This window comes from Equus quagga, chromosome 3, assembly GCF_021613505.1.
Source record: "Equus quagga isolate Etosha38 chromosome 3, UCLA_HA_Equagga_1.0, whole genome shotgun sequence".
Classification (NCBI taxonomy): Eukaryota; Metazoa; Chordata; class Mammalia; order Perissodactyla; family Equidae; genus Equus; species Equus quagga.
The window spans coordinates 69252779-69268379 of NC_060269.1; the positions used below are offsets into that span (position 1 = coordinate 69252779).

At 48.0% G+C, this 15601-nt stretch overlaps 1 protein-coding gene across 2 annotated transcripts; it reads right to left on the reverse strand.

Annotated features, from left to right (window-relative positions):
- Positions 1-9545: 9545 nt before the first annotated feature.
- On the reverse strand, positions 9546-14672 carry POLR3D (RNA polymerase III subunit D). 2 transcript variants are annotated; one of them, XM_046657468.1, is made up of 9 exons: positions 14577-14672; positions 14139-14308; positions 13128-13171; positions 12374-12525; positions 12091-12215; positions 11739-11907; positions 11101-11366; positions 10496-10648; positions 9546-10329 (listed from the first exon to the last, which is right to left on the reverse strand). In XM_046657468.1, exons 2-9 carry the CDS (start codon positions 14301-14303, stop codon positions 10207-10209), a joined length of 1197 nt encoding a protein of 398 aa, XP_046513424.1. In that variant the 5' UTR covers positions 14304-14308; positions 14577-14672; the 3' UTR covers positions 9546-10206. The 2 variants fall into 2 exon arrangements, with proteins under 2 accessions (XP_046513424.1, XP_046513423.1); XM_046657467.1 differs by having other exon boundaries at positions 14530-14672.
- Positions 14673-15601: the final 929 nt, after the last annotated feature.

The window sequence follows — 15601 nt, forward strand, 5'->3', positions numbered from 1 at the left end:
AGTTTGTATATCTCAGTTGCAGGTTCTTCTAGTTGTGGGATATGGGACGCCGCTTCAATGTGGCCTGATGTCCGCACCCAGGATCTGAACCCTGGGCCGCTGCAGCAGAGCACGTGAACTTAACCACTCGGCCATGGAGCAGGCCCCTCCAGATATTTTCTGATTTCTCCTTTAATTTCTTCAATGATCCATTGGTTGTTCAATAGCATTTTGTTTAGTCGCCACATCTTTGTCCCTTTCTCAGCTTTTTTCTTGTAATTAATTTCTAGCTTCATAGCATTGTGATTGGAAAAGACGTTTGTTATTATGTCAATCTTATTAAATTTATTGAGGCTTGCCTTGTTTCCCAACATATGGTCTGTCCTTGAGAATGTTCTGTGTGCACTTGAGAAGAAGGTGTATCGTGCTGTTTTTAGATGGAGTGTTCTATACATGTCTATTAAGTCCAACTGGTCTAGCTTTTCATGTAATTCCACTGTTTCCTTGTTGATTTTCTGTCTGGATGATGTATCTATTGATGTGAGTAGAGCATTGAGGTCTCCTACTATTATTGTGTTGTTATTAATATCTCCTTTTAAGTTTGTTAACAGTTGCTTTACGTACTTTGGTGCTCCTGTGTTGGGTGCATAGATATTTATAAGTGTTATGTATTCTTGGTGAAGTGTCCCTTTGATCATTATATACTGCCCCTCTTTGTCTCTCTTTACCTGTCTTATCTTGAAGTCTACTTTGTCGGATATAAGTATTGTGACACTTGCTTTCTTTTGTTTGCCATTTGCTTGGAGTATCATCTTCCATCCCTTCACTCTGAGCCTGTATTTGTCATTGGAGCTGAGATGTGTTTCCTGGAGGCAGCATATTGTTGGATCTTGTTCTTTAATCCATCTTGCCACTCTGTGTCTTTTTATTGGAGAATTCAAACCCTTTACATTTAGGGTGATTATCAATATATGAGGGCTTAATACTGCCATTTTATCACTCATTTTCCGGTTCTCCTGTATTTCCTTTGTTTCTCATCCTGTATGTTTTGATCTACCAATTGAGTTATGTAGTTTTTTGATGTTGTGTTTATTTTTTCATTATTTATTATCTATGTCTCTGTTCTGCTTTTTTGTTCAGTGATTACCATGAGATTTGTATTCAAAATCTCATAGATAAGATAGTCCCTTTTCTGATGGCCTCTAATTTCCTTAGACTAAGTCAATTCAGTCCCTTTCCTCTTCCCCTCCTAAGTTGCTTCTCTCACATCTTATTCCATCTTGTGTTGTGAGTTTGTGGTTAAAATGACAAGATTATCTTTGTTCTTGGTGTTTTCCTCCCTTTATCTTTAATGTTATACTTGAGTATCTGTTAACCTGTTCTGATGTATAGCTACAATTTTCGGATTTTGTCTACCCATTTATCTCCTTACTGCATGCTTTGTAACACCCTCCCCCTGCCTTTTTTTTTTTTTCAGGTATGAGGGCCTTCTTGAGGATTTCTTGTCGGGGGGGTGGGGCGGTCTTGTGAACTCCCTTAGCTTTTGTCTATATTGGAAAGTTTCTTTTTTTGAGGAAGATTAGCCTTGAGCTAACATCTGCTGCCAATCCTCCTCTTTTTGCTGAGGAAGACTGGCCCTGAGCTAACATCTGTGCCCATCTTCCTCTATTTTATATGTGGGACGCCTACCACAGCATGGCTTGCCAAGCAGTGCCATGTCTGCACCCGGGATCTGAACTGATGAACCTCGGGCCACCAAAGCGGAATGTGTGCACTTAACCGCTGTGCCACCTGGCCTGCCCCTATCTTGGAAAGTTTTTATTTCTCCATCATATCTGAAGGATATTTTTGCTGGATAGAGTATTCTTGGCTGAAAGTTTTTGTCCTTTAAAGATTTGAAAATGTTGTTCCAGTCTCTCCTAGCCTGTAAGGTTTCAGCAGAGAAATCTGCTGAAAGCCTGATAGGGTTCCCTTTGTAGGTTATTTTCTTCTGCCTTGCTGCACTTCTTAATCTTTCTTTGTCATTCACTTTTGCCAGTTTCACTACTATATGCCTTCCAGTAGGTCTTTTTACATTGACATATTCAGGAAATCTGGTAGCCTCTTCTGCATGGATTTCCATCTCCTTCCCTAGATTTGGGAAGTTCTCTGCTATTATTTCTTTGAACAAGCTTTCTGCTCCATTCTCCTTCTTGAATATGTATAATTCTCATCTTGCATTTCCTAATTGAGTCAAATATTTCTAGGAGACTTTCCTCATTTCTTTTTAGTCTTAGTTCTCTCTCCTCCTCTATCTGGAGTATTTCAACATGTCTTTCCTCGATTATGCTGATTTCCTCCTCTATGATGTTCGCTCCAGCGTTCAGGGAATCGTATTGTTTTATCTCATTGATTGTCTTTCATCTCCAATATTTCTGATTGATTCTTCTTTATAGTTTCAATCTCTTTTGTGAAGTAGCTCCTGAACTCGTTGAATTATTTCTCTGCTTTCTCGTTTAACTTGTTGAGTTTTTTGATGATAGCTGTTTTGAATTCTGTCATTTAGGTTACACGTTTCTGTGTCTTTAGGACTGATTTCTGGGTTCTTGTCATTTTCTCTTTGGGCTGGAGGTTTAATATAATTTTTGATACTACTAGAGGGTGTGGCTTTGTTCTTTCACATTGTGGTATTATTTGGTTACAGTTACCACCTATCACCACTGGGTAGGGGCCAAGAACCACGTATTCTGAGCCCTCCGCCTTCAGCCGAGATCCCAGGCACTGGAGCCAGTGCTGGGTGGGTGGGGATAGGGGCGCTTTTTTCTGCATGCTCTTGGGGTTTTCTCACTCTGCTCTCACTATCTGCTCTCCTGGGATGTTGGCTTGATGAGGTCACCCCTGCATTAACTTTCACCTTGAGATGGGCTTTCCCCTAGGCTGTGAGGGCCCTTGGGGATCTTTGATGTTCCTGTGAATGAGTGTCCCCTCCCCACTTGCTTCCCTCTCAGAGGCCACGTGGAGTCCTGGATCACAGTCTTTCGGGGAGGGAGCGAAGTTTTCTCTTGCCCCTTTCCACCTCCTCTGAGGGGGGACTCCAGCCTCTCTACCCTCCAATGTGTGGCTGTGTGCGTCTCTCAGACGTCTTTTGTGTTGTGTGGATGTCCTCTGTTGGAGTATGAATGTCTTTTTCATTGTATCGTGGACAGGAGAGATTGCTGGGAGAATTCACTCTGCCATGACACTGACATCACTCCTTTACATATTTTATTTTAGGGGCCAGCCCCATGGCTGAGTGGTTAAGCTTGCATGTTCCATTTCAGTGGCCCAAGGTTTCACCAGTTTGGATCCTGGGTGCAGACATGGCACCACTCAAGTCATGCTGAGGCAGCATCCCACAGGCCACAACAGAAGTACCCCTACACCTAAAAATATGCAACTATGTACTGGAGGGCTTTGGGGAGAAAAAGGAAAAATAAAATCTTATAAAAAATAAAATAAAATAAAATAATAAATAAATAAATATTTTAGCTTAACACTTATAAGTGGACACTCGTCCACCAGTCTTTTGGCAGAGGGATGAGTCCTTTTCTGAGTGTGGACCCCCCAGTTAGCATTCCATGGAGACCACACGCACCATGATGCGCTGCTGAGATCACCAGCTCTGGTTTCATCAAAAGCAGATGAGAAGTCAAAGCATCAGTGAACCTGTGATGCAGTCTGAGTGCAGAATCCCCCTGGATGTTTACGATGTCCCCCATCTTTACATTTATCTTGCCTAAACTTAATTCAACAGCAGTTTTTAGTGATATCTTTATTAAGTCTTTCCAAAGCATTTACCTTAGTTTCCATAGAACTAAGAACTTTCTTTTAGCACATCCATGCCATCAGTTTATATAATATTTAATTAAATTATGTATTTACCTTTTCATCAGAAATACTTTCTTCTAGCTCTCATATTTTATTAGTTGACACAATGTTTGATTGAATTATGTAATTACAATAGCGAACACAACTGCAAGCTCAGGAAAAACACAGCTGACGTCTGGGAAGCACGTAACCAACTGTGGAGCAGTGTGTTCTTCGAGGTCAGCCCTCTGATGTTCAATGTAGGGAGGAGAGAACACTAGTTCTCTCTCCAGAAGGTCAGCTGAGTATAGGTCAGGTCTCCTACTTAGCATCTTTTTACATTTATATCGTTTAAAATGGACTACTGATGACACATTTACCTTTACAAATGCACAAGCAACTCTTACACACTGTTGATGGGCACGTGAACAGGTGCAAACATTTGGAGGCAGTGTCTACCAAAAGCCTTAAAAATGTCACAGAATTTGACTCAGCAAAGCCACTTTTAGTAAAGAATCCTAAAGAAATAATTGAGGATATTGGCGACAATTTAACCACAAGATTGCTGATCACATCATTTTTTTAAATAATGAAAAATTGGAAAAATCAAAATGTCCAGGAATTGGGGATTGTTTGGGTGAATTTTGATAGTCCAAAGATGGATTCTACTATAGCCATTAATGTTATGTTGTACAGTGCAAGAGACATGTTCTAAAGAATTCCCATGATTGTGTTGCCCTGGGGAAAGCTTTGAGAGTCACACTGACTACGGTTAGTTTCAGGTACTGAGTGTGTTTTCATGTGGAATATACTGTCACGAGGGAATGAAGCAGAGAGAGCTTTGCATTGGCAGCATGACATGGTCACAGAAAGCTTTACATTCAAATCGTGGACCCTTAAGCCAACTGTAGTGAAAACAGTTGACCAGCACTCATCACCTGCCACTTCAAAAAGCGCCAGCCTGGATTACTGGGGCTAGACAGGGAATATTACATTTTCCAAAACCTCTTGTGCTAGGGTTCTGGATCTGAATTAGGTTCTGCCAATTGAGACTTGAAAGGTGGAAGTACAGGCCATCTTCCTACCACTTTGGCTGTTTGCTGCTACCAAAGCTGTGGAGTCAGTGTGATCCTTCTCTTTTTCTCACACCCCACATCTACTTTATCTGCAGATCAAGCTGGCTCCACATCTGAAATAAGCATCTAGAACGCAAGCGCTGCTCAACACCTCCACTACCACCAACCTGGTCCACTACCATCTGTTGCCTGGATTAACGTAACAGCCTCCAAACTGGGGCCTCTGCCTCTACCCTGGCCTCAAGACAGCAGCTACAGTGAGCCTTTTAAAACCTACCTAACCTCATGACAGCTAATTCTTTCACTTAGAATAAAGCCAAAGTCCTTGCATTGGCCTAAAAGTCCTACCTGTAGGGGACCGCCCATCCCCACACCTCCTCCGCCCTCACTGCTTCATCTCCAGCCAGTCTCCGGGCAGTTTCTGATCCTTCTGGTTCACATCTTCAAATACTTTCTCAACAAGGCCTGCCCTACTTACTGTCACACGCCCACTATCACCCAGATCCATCCCCACCCTTGCCCTTTTAAAACAATTCCCAAGCACCTGTCACCTTCTCACTACTATATAACTTACTTAGGCTTCTTGTCTGTCTGTCTCACTAAAGTTCCACCAGGACAGAGACCCTTGTTTTGTCACTGACATATCCTAAACTGGAACTGTGCCTAGCACATAGTAGGCACTCAGTCTGTGTGGGGTTTTTTCCTCAAGTGTTCCAGGGTCCACTCTGTAGCTTGGTGGCTCTCCAAAGGCAGTTGAAACTGTGGTGATTTCCTGAGCCCTGGATTGCAGCTCCGCCGTGTCTGCATCCAGAGCTCTGTCCTGACGCTGCAACTTCCTGATCACAGTGGGGGTGGTAGCTCCCTGATGGAGCAGTTCTCCGGCATTCCGAATCCTGCAGGCTCAACCTATGCTCACTCTTCCAGCTCTCAATGAGTCTAACAACACTTATTTTCCTCTATTAAACTTTTTTGCTTAGAATATCTAGAATGGTTTCTATTTTTCCACTGAACCCTGAGAAATAAACAAGGTAAAGTTGTCAGGCCAACGATGATCAAGACTGCATCTTTCCTGACTGACTGGGTCTTAAGTGCAAATGAGCCAAACAGAAGAAAGTCCACCCCCTGCCTCAGCTTCTGGGGAGCTGGACCAGTGACTGTTGCAATGGAAGGGAAAAGAAAAAGTGCTTCAGAAGAGTTGTCAGAAGTTGGCCACAAAGAGGGGTTACTATAGGTGGTATTCCAGCTCCATTTTTTCAGATGATACCCGAGACCCACCCCACTCCAATCCCCACCCTCCACTGCTAGAACTTTGGCAGCTGAACCAGTCCAAGAGTAGCCATTAACATCACCTCTGTCACTCGCCACAGCCATCTTAGGAGGGGAAAGCTCCAACTGTGAAAATATTCTTGCACTAGGATGGGACTGCCAGCACAGGATGAGTAGGCAGTGAATGCCACCTTTTCCAATGTGCACTCTATCTAAGTAATAAGTTGGGGCTGGCCCAGTGGCATAGCAGTTAAGATCGTGCACTCCACTTTGGTGGCCCAGGGTTTGCTGGTTTGGATCCCAGGCACAGACCAACACACCATTTATCAAGCCAAACTGTGGCAGGCATCCCACATATAAAACAGAGGAAGACGGGCATGGATGTTAGCTCAGGACCAGTCTTCTTCAACAAAAAGAGGAAGATTGCCGCAGGTATTAGATTAGGGCTAATCTTCCTCAAAAAAAAAAAAAAAAAAAAAAGAGGGGCCGGCCCCATGGCTGAGTGGTTAAGCTCATGTGCTCTGCTGCAGTGGCCCAGGGTTTTGCCAGTTCGGATCCTAGGTGCAGACATGGCACCACTCATCAGGCCATGCTGAGGTGGCATCCCACATGCCACAACTAGAAGGACCCACAACTAAAAATACATAACTATGTACTGGGGGGCTTTGGGGAGAAAAAGGAAAAATCTTAAAAAAAAAGAAAGCAGCATTTTTTCCTTTAAAGAGCCAACTGTTGAGTGATCAATTCAATTGGATCATGTGGGTAGGTCTGGAAGGATTAAGGAACGCTGTCTTTATCTTTCAGCTAGCTCAGAAGTATCTGAAGTACAAGATGCTCATTAACACAGATGAACTGTATATTTTTGAGATAAGCACATAAAACAGCATAATATTTGTCATTATATATAAGATATATAATTTTGGAGTCTGAAAGAATATGTACTAAAATGTTAAAATTGGCTTATTTAGAATAAAAGGTAACTGAACATTAAAAACTTCTACCAGATACACTTTATGACTTTACTACAATAGACAGTATTGTTTTTACAGACTGTCTACCTGTCATTCTTGCTTCTTCCCTACTAACAAAACCCTGTCTCAGGCAACAGGCTGTCCAGTGCCAGGGGACAAACCAGTCCACTCATCCCACTGCCAGTACCCGGTCCAAGGGTGGGGACATGGCTCAGCTCTATCAAAGAGACCCGGGGCAAGTCTGAAGGATATTCGCCCCTGGTAAGAGCAGCATGAGGAGAAAGTTCCTCCACTGCTGTCTACTTTGCTTTCTGCTTCGACTTTGCACGTCATTTGAAGAAATGATGCTGAGCTATAGCAGCCACTTTGCAACAATGAAGAGGACAGAACAAATAGATCCAAGAAAATCTTGATGACATTTTGGCTGCCACCCAACTCTGGAACCATCTATCTCCAGACTTCTCGTTATGTGGGATAATTAAACATTGCTCACATCACTGTCAGTCTAGTTTCCTACTGCTTGTGCTGATCACATCCTGATAGAAGCACTTTGTGTCTGGCACCAAATAAATGCTTTATGTCCATTCTAATTTAAAAGCAATCCTATTAAAAAGCTATTCTCTCATTTTTATAGCAAATAAAACCAAGCTTAGGGAGGGTAAGTAATTTTCCCCAAAGTTCCTGGTGGAGTTAGATCCACACCCAGTCCTGACTAAAGCCCACACTACAGTTAAAAGGAGAACAAGGCTCTAGTTCTCTCTTTCAGAATCTTAACAAAGTGCGTACACACAGATGCAGATAGTAATAAATTTGCATCCATTTGCACTCCTATATGAATTTGGCTTTGATCTTTTTACTCCCATTATTTGCATTTATTTGTTGTAGAAATGTATGCTTCAGAGGCTCGGCCCAAAAAGCAGACTTGCCTGTCTTTTTTCCACTTTTACAGATGACATCTGACCTGTGTATCAGGGATAGAGAGACAGGTCATGGGACTTTGACCCAGGGTCCTAATATTCAAACCCGAAGATACTTGAAATGGTGAAACGGTGAACTTAAAGCTTACTTAGAAGAGTCAAAAAAGTAAACTGCAAAATACCAAACATCTAACAAGGCAGGAACTGAGTTAGCCCAGAAAAGCAGAAGCGTTTTTGAACCAAAGAAACAGAAGAGAAAGAGAGGATTACAATGGAGACCCCCCCCCCCCCCCGCAGTGCATTAGCTATTTTAACGGAGAGGAAAGCACTGAAGCCCCAACAAAATGCAGTTGCTCATCAAAGCTCAGCCTCAGACCTGGCAGTGCGTGTCTCCCAGGAAGCCTTTCTGCTCCAGACCTCCACAAGGAGGAGAGATCCAGAGCTCACGGGAGCTCTTAGCTACACAAGGGGCAATGTGGTCACTAAATAGTCAATGCCCCCTCATACTGCTAGCTAGGCAGCTTGAGGGGCTCAGTGTAGGAAAAGCCCCAGCTGTGATGAATAAAAAAGAGGCTTGAGGGAGAGAGGTGAGACTAAAGGCAGGCATATCCATCCAAAACCTCCGGGACCACTAGAAGTCAGGAGGCAGTTCTTAGTGACCCTGTGCGGTTCTTTCCTGTTCCAGAGGAAGCCTGCTCAGCTCACAGCAAAGGACTCTGTGACACTGGCATCTAACACCCACATGCATTACTGCAGGAGGCTTTCCATACTAGCCTCGAAGATGTCTCCCCACGCTGAACCAGGGAAAAACCCAGCCCTGTGGACAAGAGGCGAGGGAAGAGAAGCTGCTCCACCAGGGACTACAAGTTGAGAGGATCAAGAGTGTGACGACCCGGTGAAAGGAAGATCACAGACCAATGAAGCAAAACGCCCGTGTGGCCAGTTGGGACTGGGATCCAAGCAGAGAGGGTGACCGTGAGGGTGCTACGACAGGAAAGGAGTGCCTCTCAAATTCAGAGATTTGAAGCGGGAGGTCATCTGTCAAGTGCCAAAGATGCCATCATTCAACAAATCTCTAATTTCAATCATACCAAGGGCTGGTTTTCAGCAGTATTTGCCTTAGTGTGGTGATAATTCTGGCGCTCACAGGTTTCTGCTGAGAAGTGTTTAAACGGAAGCTAGGAGGACACAGCTATTTATTGTAGGGGTGAGGGTGGGGGCCGAGTCCTGGGACCACCACGTCACCAAAGGCACCTGTAGGCTGCTGGGAGGAGTCTCTGACTCCTTCACTTCTGACAGAACCTACAGCTAGTGCCTCCCAGGGAGGAACAGGAAGCACTTGACTAGGAGTGCTCAGGAGAAAAAGGGCACGGAAGAGCCTGGATCGGCACCCTCAGAGCATCGGGCCTGGAGGGGGCGGCACGTGGAGTAAGAAGGCAGGGACAAAGCATCTCTACTCACTTCTGAGAGATTCTTGAAATCTCTATTTTGACTGAAAATAGACTCAAGCAAAGGGAAGGGAAACTAACATTTATTGAGCGCCTACTGTGCATGTCTGGCCTTGTGCAAGGAGTTTTCATCTACGATATTCCACTTAATCCTCACACCAACCCTGTGAGGTAGGTATTATCCTCATTTTTGTCAGATGAGGAATACGAGGCTCAGAAAGGTTAGGTAGTTTGTCCAAGGTCATACAACTAGTAACTGATGGAGCTGGACTCAAAAATTCCCTGCTCTCTCTCCGACACTGCATCTTGGGAGGAAGACGGGAGCAAAAGCAGCAGCGACAGTCCACACACCTCCTATCCTGAGAACCAAAACAGTCACCAAGAAAAGGAGCCTGTACTTTTCCACAGACCTTCCTCTCTCTACCTGGGGAGGAGGCAGGCAGTTGAAGAGAGAAGACATAAATATAAAAATAAATAGAAGGGACAAGTCCCCCAGCAGCCAGGGATGTGCAGTATCCACGCTGTGAGAAGGTCACTGTGCCGTTCACCGCTGTTGTGGGAGGGAGCCACGTGGGCCCGGTGGGGAAAACTGGGACAACGGCTGCCAAAGGCTCGAGTGGGTGGGCTAAACGGGCCCCTTCTGGGTCGCGCAGATTTGAGAACACAACGTCTGGAGAAGGCAGCAGCCGTGGGCACAGTCACCATCATCCTCCATCTGCTCATTTTACCGGTGTTTGTGATCCAAGAGGGATTCAAAATCGGGGGAACACACAAGTTTGTGCTTTACATGTCCCAGGACTGTCATTTCACCCGTCCTACTGTCTCCAAGGCCCACAGACACCAGCTCCTGCCAATTGACAGAGACAGCCATGAGAACCAAAGCATACAGCCTGTCACTCAGCCCCGTGATTCTAATGTGATAATCCCAAGAACCCTTCTCCCGCACGTGGCACTGATTCCTCGACACTCCTCCGCCTCAGAGAGAGCCTCTGCCTGGCCCTCCAGGCTCTCACCTGCAGGAAAGAGCAGGCGGTCCCCACGGTCACATCCAGAGTCACCTTGCCCAGGAGGAGCTGCACCTTCCCCGACCTGCGGATGAGCAACTTGCCAACCTGACCCTCTGTCAGGTCAGCCAGGGTACAAGCATTCTCCGCCAGCCTGGCTTCCTGTAAAGAGAATCAGCAGGCAGAAACTGGTAGGGAGCCGTTTCCTCCACCCTTCATGAACGAGCCCTTTCCCAAAGGCAGGCAGCAGCAGCAGAGGGTAGAATGAGCTTCCCAAAGAGGGCCTTTCCTAGGGCTGCCTGCCATCAGTTAAAACAAAACTCTCAGCAAAAAAATAAACAAATGCACAAAATACTGGTAAGTGCTGGAGCTGAGTGATGGTATGTGAGCGTTTATGTTCTCTTGCTTGTCCGTGTTCAAAATACTTCACTGTGAAAAGAACCACACGTATAATCGGGTTGAAGTACAAAGCCCAAACTCCTGTGGGCAGCAAGAACAAACGCACATTATTTTCGCGTTCCAGCTTGGGTGGCACACATTTGTGTTCCCCCCCAGATTGCTGCTTCCCTCCCTGGCCCACCCCCAATTTTCACAGGACTCAAACCTGAGCATACCCGGTCTTTCTCCTGCTTTATAACCACCATCTGTCCATCCTCGCTCTGCACCTCTGTCTTGATAGGCTTGATGTCCTGAGTAGGTGGCTGGCCAGGGAGTGTGTCCGGCAGCTGGAGGAACAGCAGCTCTTCCTCCTGGGCGAGGCTCAGCTCCCTGAGTAGCTCTGCCACAGAGACATCCTTCGGGAGGCCTGGGGTCTTCCTGGCTGCTCTGGGAGGAGCCTTCACCTTGGCCTCCTCCTCCTCGTCTCGTGGCTCCTCTTTCACTGCCCGAGGTAATACAAATGGAGGGGCTATCAAGTGGCCACCCTTCATACCATTTCACTGTACCCATCCCTTCGTCCCCATCTGCTCCACTGTCACTCAGCCAGGAAGCTGGAGTTTCCTACACCAGTTATGAAGAGGGATCCAGGAGTTGCATGACTTATCTAAAAAGGGGTATCTGAGGGCGGGCCCACCGACCCACACCAGCACAAACCCTGAGAGTGAGAATTTAGCATCTCTGTGCAGGTCATGTATTTTACAGCTGCAATGGCAGAGGAGCAGCTTATGAGCAGAGTCTGGGAAGCTCATTCCTGGGGTGATTGCTGAGGGGCAGCCATAGAAAAGGAGACGGGGCGTGAACCGACACACAGTACCTTTCACAACAGGCACATCCACCTCCATGTCCTCCTCCTTGGGGCCAGCCAACGAAGGCTTAACATCCGGTTCTTCACTCTCTTCCTTAAAAAGCCACCCTGAGTGAGCCAGCGGCAGCTGCACAGGCATGTTTCGAGTGTCATTCCTCAGCCCAGGGTCATCGATGAACTGCCAAAGAGTCAATGGGTCACAGAGCCGAACCAGCATACACACACACCTGGATTGCAGCCCACCTTCGCCCTTTCTAACCGAAGCTTCCTGCTGCTTACCAGGCTTCCAGGACATGAGAGCTCTTCTGCCCCCGACCCTGGCTCCCTGGAAGCCCCTTCCCCCCCGGCTGCTGGTACCTACATCATCCTTCTCCAGCATGCGCAAGATCTGTTTTGTTTCTTCATCTGTCTCCCTCTTCTCTTTTTTGATGTTGATGATGTGAGAGGGCCCAATGTCCGAGACATCCACTGTCTTATCCCAGTTCCCTGTGGGAAATCACCCAGTTCACTAGGGGAAAGGAAGAGGCCAACAGCAAGGAAAACTGAGCTGCGAGCAGGGGGACCTCACTGCCCTTGCCCTTCTCTGGACAGTCTGAACTGAAGTCCACTGATTCCTTCCTCCCGCAGCCCGGACAGCTTTGTACCCTTTTTCTTCATCATTTCAGCTGGGCCCTGCTCAAAGATGGAGTGGGACTGGATCACTTCTGGGCGACCCCGGCCCCGCCCATGCCCCTCTCGCTGTCGGTCTCTATCCCTTTCACGCTTCTCCTTCTTGATGGTTACTTCTTCCTTGGGCCTGGAAAAGAGATTGGATCAAGGAAAACCACTCACTTGCCCTGCCTCAGAGAACAGGTCTTACTCTCCCACACCAGTGGCAAGCTCATGAGCCAATAACGACGTCATGAGAAGCAGACCCCAGTCCTAAGTCTAGCATCTTTCCACTTCCTTGATGGGGCAGAGTCCTTTCGGTTTGCTTTACTTTACCCTGTTTGAGAGTATATATTAGAACTATAACCCAAAATTGAATTACAGAGACTGCCCCCAAATGTGGGTTTTTTTGTATTGCCTGAAAGCAGGAAGGCTGTAACGCAAAAAAACTTGAGGGAAAACTTGATACATTTTAGTCTAGTGACTCTCAACCCTGGATGTAAAAGATAATCACTTGGTTTCGCTGCAAATAAGTTAAATCACAGTTTCTAGGGATGGAGTCCCAGGCATTGGTATTTTTTTATAGTTTGCCCACTAGAATTATCTGGGGGCCAGGGTTGAAAATCACTAATGAAAAGAACTAAATACACAAATTTAAATTTCTGAGCCACATACCTAGTTATTTCCCCAAAGGCCCAAACTCAGAGCAAGTAAATAAGGTGCAAGTATTCAGAAGACCTAGCTACTTACTCTTCCTTGATCTTCCGACTGATGATGTTTGGGGTGAAGGTTTTCTGAAAGTAAAATACAGGAATCACTGATTTAGTAAGTTCTCATCCCAAACTACAGAGGAAAATAAAGATTCCCAAAGGCATCTTCTGTGGACCAAGACCACCACGACTCTCTTCTGCACATTCCACACTGTTGCCAAAGATTTAGACAGACATGTACTTGACAAGGAGGAAGGTCATGTCATGGTGGCAATGGAGTTACACACGGAAGAAAGGGGCACCAAGACCCATTTAAACTAACAGCTCAGCTTCTGCCCTCTAAAAAGGAGAGCCCTCAGGACTCGTAAAGGCAAAGGAATTTATCTAATCCCACCCCGTTTTCAAACTGCTATGGAGACCAGCCAGTATCACAAGAAAAGAGCTCTAGCCGCAAGGGTCTAGGAGGGAAGACATCTGCCAGCACTCACAGATACACCAGACCGCAACCAGAATGCCCCAACGCGAAGTGAAGTCTTTAAAAACTGGCTGATTGATGCTTCTGTCATCCCCGCCCCCCTGTCAGGGCCACCCTTGACATCTACAGTCATCAACGTAACGGGAGAGGATGCAGAGCCTCTAAGGCCATGCCCAGAATTCACTGCACTCCAGATCAGTGGTTTGCACACTGGGATCCGTAGCGAATTCAGAACTCTCTAAGATGGCAGATAAAGTTTATGCCTGCGTGGCTTTCACGGGTTTCTTAAAGGTATGCAAAACACACACACAAAAATAAACACTGCTCAAGTTGCTTTTGAACTAATTAGGATTCTCTGCCCTTCAGCCATCTGAGAACCACGTCAACAGCTTGCACCCAGCATCTGAACTTAAAGGTAGGTCAGGCTCCCAGATTTTGTAGGCGGAATCTGGGGACGAGATTCGTGAGGCCCAACACCACGCCTGGCACACGGCAGGCCCTCCATGAACGTTATTGCAACCCGGGAGCCTGAAACTCAAGGTAGTTTGGTTTCTTTTGAAAGGTGCCGTCGGGTACCTTCTTGACTCCCCCGAGGGTGAGGTCCCTGGAGCGGATGGAGGGAAGGCGGCCCGGCGTGAGGGGAGGCGCCGGCCGCCGTCCGATGAGCCCCCGGGCCCCCGAGAGGAGAGGTCGGGGCCCTCCCGGAGCGCTGGGCTCGCCCGCGGCGTTTCCTTCCGACATGTTGCCTGGGAGAGAAAGGGCAAAGGGGCCACGGAGTCACTCGAGGGGACGGCCACGCGGACCCTGGGCGGAACCGCACCCACGTGGCCTCCCGCCCCCGTCAGTGCGTCCCTCCCGCAGCGTCCCAGCTCCTCCCCTCCCACGTGGCGAGACTTCTCGGACCGCGCCGGCCAGACGCTCGGCTCGCTCTCCCCAGGCCCCCGGCCAGAAAGGGGCAGGGACGCACCCAGCGCACCCGGGCTGCGGCCCGCACCACGCGCGCCCCGACTTCACCTCCCACGCGGCCCGCAGCCGGCCCTCGGCCCCGGCGCCAGGCGGAAGTCTGCGTGGCAGGGCTCGGGCGCCGCCATCTTGCCGCGAGGCGGAAGTGAGGTCGGGGGGCGGGGCCGGCCACAGTATTTATCCGGCGGCGCCGCGCGGCCCTCCGCCTTCTCTTCCCGGTTCTTCCCGGAGTCGGGAAAAGCTGGGTTGAGAGGGCGAAAAAGGAAGCGGGTGCTGTCTGTGTTCCGCCGCGGTGCCGTGCTCGCGCGTCTTGGCCCGGCGCCGGCGCCCAGCTCGGGGTCCGCGGCCTTTGCGGCCCCCGGCGCAGTGCGGGGCTTCGCTGCGGCGGGGGCTCTGGCAGCGGTGGGGGCGCGGCTCCGAGCGGGTCTTGGGGCGGGGGCGGAGAGCAAGACCCGGCCTCATTCGGGGGGCCCCAGGGCGGGCGGGCCGCGGCGGCGGCCTCTGTGGTGACCTTGGAGTGGTCACTGCCCCTCCGGGCGCGGCGGCGCCCGTGCTCGGGGTCTCTTCCCTGGGCTCCTGGGGGCGACCTGGGGTGGGCTGTGGGCGCAGCACGGGAGCAGCTGCCGCGGACCCACCGGGGCCCAGGGGGACCGCCCTGGGCTCATGGCAGCGGCGCTTGGTGTGCGCTCCTGTTCCGAGCCTGGAACCCGAAAAACGAAGTTTGCTCTCCTGGGAGACGAATTTAGAGAACTTTTATTGTGACTCTGACCTTTGTAACTTAACATAAAAAATGTTCTTTACTCTTGTTCTCCCCACACTCCAAACCATGTGACAACGTTACGGAAAGCTTGAGGGAAGGAAAACATTTCTGCTAGAATTCCACGTAGAATACTACAACTAAAACTTTTGTGGTATATTCCAGTCCCCTTCACAGAGCTGTCATACTGTACCACAATTTTGAATCCTCTCTTTTCAAATAACATTTCTTTGTTGCTGCATCAAACGGCTGCGTAATTCTAGAGTGGCTACGTCATGACACTGAGGTGGTTTCTTTCCCCGTTGTAGTGAACATCTGG